Raw genomic sequence first — 4636 nt, forward strand, 5'->3', positions numbered from 1 at the left:
CTGGGCTTGGGTCCCCCCTGGCGTGGCAGGAGGGGGTGCGAGGCCGGAGTTCAGACTCCGAGGAGGTGAAAGAAGCTCTGGTCCTTTACTGTAGGTGACGCCAAACTTTCCCCGACTTGTCCCCACTTTCTGGACGTCGAAGGCTCTCCTCTCGCGCCCTAAGCAATGACCTTAACGTAAATGACAGCGGGACCGGATGGTCCCCTCCCCGGAGTTGCGGTGTGGTAAGCGCGAGGTATGACGCAATCGGAGCTTGGTCGGTCCTCTAATTGGCTGGTCCTGGGCACTTTGGATTGGCCGCGCAGGCTGGTGGGGACACCGCCTCCCGACACCACTGGAATAAGAGCCCGGCGGGGAAGGTGCCCACAGCAGGCACTGTGCTCTTCCCGCGTGGACCTGCTGCTCGCGCTGCCCTGAAACTAGCGTCGCCAGGTGAGGAACTTCCCACTCTAATAACCTGCCTTTCCTGACTAGTTCACCCAGTTTGCTCCATTTGCCTGCCTGCTTCTTCACCTCTTCACGCCATCTCGTCCTACCTACAGCCAGGTGATCTTAGCTGCCTCACTGGCTCAGGAGAAGGCGGGCGGTTAGAGCTTCGCCGGCATGTTCTCCTGACGCGCGCGGGTGAAATCCCGTCTACCGCTAGGGCTCCGCATGGGAGCTGGAAACAGGGCGAGCCCAGTTAGGTGGGACTGGGGCCTCTGGGTTGGTACCAGTTGGCATGCAGTATACCGCTCGAGTTTGGTCCAGGAGTGCCCTGCGCCTCTGTGACCTCAGCGATCACGTTTGGTTCCCGAGACAGTGGAGCGCTGAGCCTTCATCTGAGGCGCCTCCAACCCGCAGGCGTCTCTGGAACATTGCCGGGATTTGGGGCTGTACTGTCAGCCGACCAGAACAGTGCGCTCACCTTAAGGTGCAGGTGCCCGGCACCTGCTGCTAAACTGCGCTCCAGCAGAGCGCCATCTGTGCAGGCAGAGTCCAGAGACACCTGTAATTGGCACGTTGAAATTTCCCCCAAATCTAGATCCGCAGACTGAGAGATTAGCCCTCCTTTCCAGTCTACTCTTCCCGCCTTCCCTCCCACGCTTTGGCGCCAAGTCTAGCAGTGGAGTCCTAAAATTTTCAGTCTGTGGGAAGACAGGCACAATGGGAGAGCAGGTCTGCAGCGGAGTGGGTCTGCGCTTGGTTTCTACATAGATCAGGGCAAAAGGTGTGGGTTTGTGTGCATGCGCGCTTAGGGGTTCTCTCTCATTTTCCACAGAACAGAACCAAAATCTATCCCCCGTCCTCCCCACACAGCTGTTTTTGCTCTACCAAGCCATGCACTGTAATGTATCTTCTGAAATTCACAGCAGCTCTTCTGGCAAATGAACTGAACAGAGGCACAAGGAGGTAGAGTAACTTGCCTGAGGTCACACAGTAGTTGTGGCAGAGGCAGCACTAGGTTCTAGTGGTCTTGGTGCATTGATAACGTCTTGTCATTCTCCCCTTACAGAGAGGCGTCATGGGCTTCGGGAAGTTCTCCCCCTTCCTGGCTCTCAGCATCTTGGTCCTCTGCCAGGCGGGCAGCCTCCAGGCAGAACTATTCAGGTGAGACAACCTAAAGCTAGAGAGCGCTCCGTACCCACTGCCCCTGGGATGAGACAGCTTTGTGTCTCTGAAGTCACACTTGGCTCCCGGTGAATCAGCTCCTCAAGTGGACACTGGCTTCCTGCCCTGTCCACTGGGTGTCGGAGTAGCCACATCCTCAGGGGAAGAAGCAGGGGCCAGGAAGCCTGGCCCCTTATTCTGGGGAGGGGGCAAACAGGGGCTCAGAGCCTGCATTGGTCTGCTTCCCCTCGCAGGTCTGCTTTGGAGAGTAGCTCAGACCTGGCCACACTCAGTGAGGAGGAAGCGCGCCTCCTGCTGGCTGCACTGGTGCAGGACTATGTGCAGATGAAGGCCAGTGAGCAGGAGCTGGAGCAGGAGCAGGAGACTGAGGGCTCCAGGTGAGGCTCCCCTTGCACCCAGCCCAGGGCTTTCCATTCCCCCGATATCCAGGAAAACATATCCCAAGAGGAAGGAGAGGACACACTGGCTAGGAGTCCGGCAGGCTGTGGGTGTTCACCACGACCTGGGATCCAGCCATTCTCAGGCTCCATGGATGACAGACAGAGGTCCTGGTGCAGCTGCAGGGAATGTGGTTAAGACACATTAAAAAGATCCATTTCTGAAAGCAGTTAGGGAAGGTGTGGAATTGCTCACTGTGGGAATTGGTCTTGCAGTACTGGAGAAACCTCCAAGCACTGGATGAGGTAGGAGTGGTAAGTGCGAAGCCAGGGGATGGACCTGGTATGTCAGGAGGTTTTAGAAAGTTCACCTCTGCATGTTGTTCTTTCACACCTGCAAGGAGCCTTCATTTCACATTTGCAAGGTGAAGGTGAAGCCCTTGCGGGGGTGGGGACAGCTAGAGCAGTGTCCGAGGTAGGTTGGGGCCTTTAGATGTGCAGCATCTGTGGAGATGTGCATGCTGTCGTGGGGCCAGAGAGAGCACCATTCCCCAGCCCCACCTCCCTGTGCATGCTGAGCCTGAGCAGAGATCAGTGCCTGGCTTGGCCCCAGCACTGCCTGGGCAGAGGCATGAGTTGTACCTGCATCTGTCCTGAGAACCCCTCTGGCCAGCATGAAGGACTGAACAGCATGTGGAATGCCAGAAAATGTCACCCTTCCTCACTGCAGCCCTTCCCCATGCTGCCCTGGCCCATTGCACCTCTGAGCTCTCCTAATGCAGGGTATGTGAGCTGCCCTCCTGCCTGCCCCTCCTGTCTCTGCTCAAAGTGCCCCCTGCTTGGTTCAGTCTTCCACGTGACTGCCAACAGGAGCAGACCCTGGTGCATGGTACTGTCTGGCATGTCTTTTCCCTGCAGCCTGGACAGCCCCAGATCTAAGCGGTGCAGTCATCTGAGTACCTGTGTGCTGGGCACATACTTGCAAGACCTGAACAACTTTCATACATTCTCTGGTATCAACTTCGGGCCTGAAACACCTGGCAAGAAAAGAGACCTAGCCAGAGGCTTGCAGAAGGACCGCTACTCCCATGTTGGGGTGCCCCAGGATGCCAACTGAGCTTCTATCAGTCCTGATTTCCTTTCTTGCTCCCCCTTATGTATTTGATGCATGTGGATTCCTCTCTGGTTGTTCAAGCTGATACTGGCAGCATTGCTTATGAATGTTGGGACCCCTGGGATAGAAGGGAGATAGCAGAACTCACAGACCAGGTTAGAGATAAGAGAGAGTGAGGGAAGCTTCCTGAGACCCCAGAGGATTTCATAGCAGAGCTAATTGTCCAATTTCTGCTTCTGAATGTACTAAAATATGCACATCCTTTATGCCTCACCATTTGATGAATAAATCTATTTTTCTAAAAGGATTTGAGCTGTGATGGTCATTGATCTCATCCACATTCTGGGTTTGAAGGTGTCCAGTGTCTATGCTTAGAAGTAGTTAGCTTCAAGATAGCTGAGTGTAAGGCTTGATGGGTGATTTTTGTGACCAAGCTCAAACAGCAAGAACAGTGTAAGGAGAAGGTAAGCACTTCTGGGAGAGGATGCTGCAAACCCTGTTCTTGGAGCTTCTACTAGGTAAGACTTTAGGAGAATTTCATTTTCCTGTGGAAAGTGGTTTGTTGGTGCTTATGGATGATGTATGGTCTCTATACTCCTTGTGGGTCTTGGGGTGGGGGTGGGATTTCTGTTCACTTTTTCCTTGAATGATAAGTGCAGGGTTTTAACATGTGCCCCATAGCTTGGAACTTTTTTTTTTTTTTCTTCTTGGTGCTGGTCTTTGAGCAGAACTCCTAGCAAAGGCTGCCAGGCCATTTCCCCTAACAGCTTTGATAATTGCATTTAGGAGAAACACTTATTGTTAAATGGTATGTTGAAGAGCTGCAATTCTCTTTATGAAGGTCCCATGGGGCAGGCTCCTTCCCTTGGCCTTTCACTGACAGGTCTTCTCTTCTTTCCCTGTTCTGCAAATCAGCATCACTGCCCAGAAGAGGACCTGCAACACTGCCACCTGTGTGACCCATCGGCTGGCAGGCTTGCTGAGCAGATCAGGGGGTGTGGTGAAGAGCAATTTTGTGCCCACCAACGTGGGCTCCAAAGCCTTTGGCCGGCGCCGCAGAGACATTCAGGCCTGACCAGCTAAATGACTCCAGCAAGAAGGTGACTGCCCTTTTACTATGAGATGGGAGGGGAAGAGATTTGGAGGTTAAGATCTACATTTTGAAACCCCCTAGCCCTGGTATGTTCTTCAGTTACCTTTTTCTCCAGTAACATCCTTTGTCCTGAGATGGTGAGTTCCTTCTAGAATTGAGCTTGAAATCAGCACACTAGGGTAGGCTTCAGACATGCAGTGTCAGTTTTCTGAGAAGAGAACTGTAAAATATGCTGGCTGGATTCAGAAAGGGTTGGGCCTGCCAACCTTAACCAGGGCCACACCTCCATTAATGAGCCCAGGCTGAGAAAGGGCTCAACCATTGATCGGTGTTCACAGATTCAGACTGGAGACCTGTGATCCTGCTGCTACCAATATTCACGGTAACAGTTGAATTACTTTTGTCTTCATTTGCCTTGTAAGCCTGTACATCTCATATCCG

At 53.3% G+C, this 4636-nt stretch overlaps 1 protein-coding gene across 2 annotated transcripts; it reads left to right on the forward strand.

Annotated features, from left to right (window-relative positions):
- Positions 1 to 1504: 1504 nt before the first annotated feature.
- On the forward strand, positions 1505 to 4177 carry LOC134377100 (calcitonin gene-related peptide 2-like). 2 transcript variants are annotated; one of them, XM_063095714.1, is made up of 3 exons: positions 1505 to 1590; positions 1845 to 1988; positions 4018 to 4177. In XM_063095714.1, exons 1-3 carry the CDS (start codon positions 1505 to 1507, stop codon positions 4175 to 4177), a joined length of 390 nt encoding a protein of 129 aa, XP_062951784.1. The 2 variants fall into 2 exon arrangements, with proteins under 2 accessions (XP_062951784.1, XP_062951783.1); XM_063095713.1 differs by lacking the exon at positions 4018 to 4177 and adding an exon at positions 2907 to 3105.
- Positions 4178 to 4636: the final 459 nt, after the last annotated feature.

This window comes from Cynocephalus volans, chromosome 4 (assembly GCF_027409185.1).
Source record: "Cynocephalus volans isolate mCynVol1 chromosome 4, mCynVol1.pri, whole genome shotgun sequence".
NCBI lineage: Eukaryota > Metazoa > Chordata > Mammalia > Dermoptera > Cynocephalidae > Cynocephalus > Cynocephalus volans.

What these genes read in the sequence shown, in the direction of transcription:
- LOC134377100 (XM_063095713.1), top strand. Translation starts at nt 1,505, where the DNA reads ATGGGCTTCGGGAAGTTCTCCCCCTTCCTGGCTCTCAGCATCTTGGTC. An exon ending in CTCCAGGCAGAACTATTCAG is followed by an intron (nt 1,591 to 1,844) that starts GTGAGACAACCT and finishes TTCCCCTCGCAG; the next exon opens with GTCTGCTTTGGAGAGTAGCT. An exon ending in CAGGAGACTGAGGGCTCCAG is followed by an intron (nt 1,989 to 2,906) that starts GTGAGGCTCCCC and finishes TTTTCCCTGCAG; the next exon opens with CCTGGACAGCCCCAGATCTA.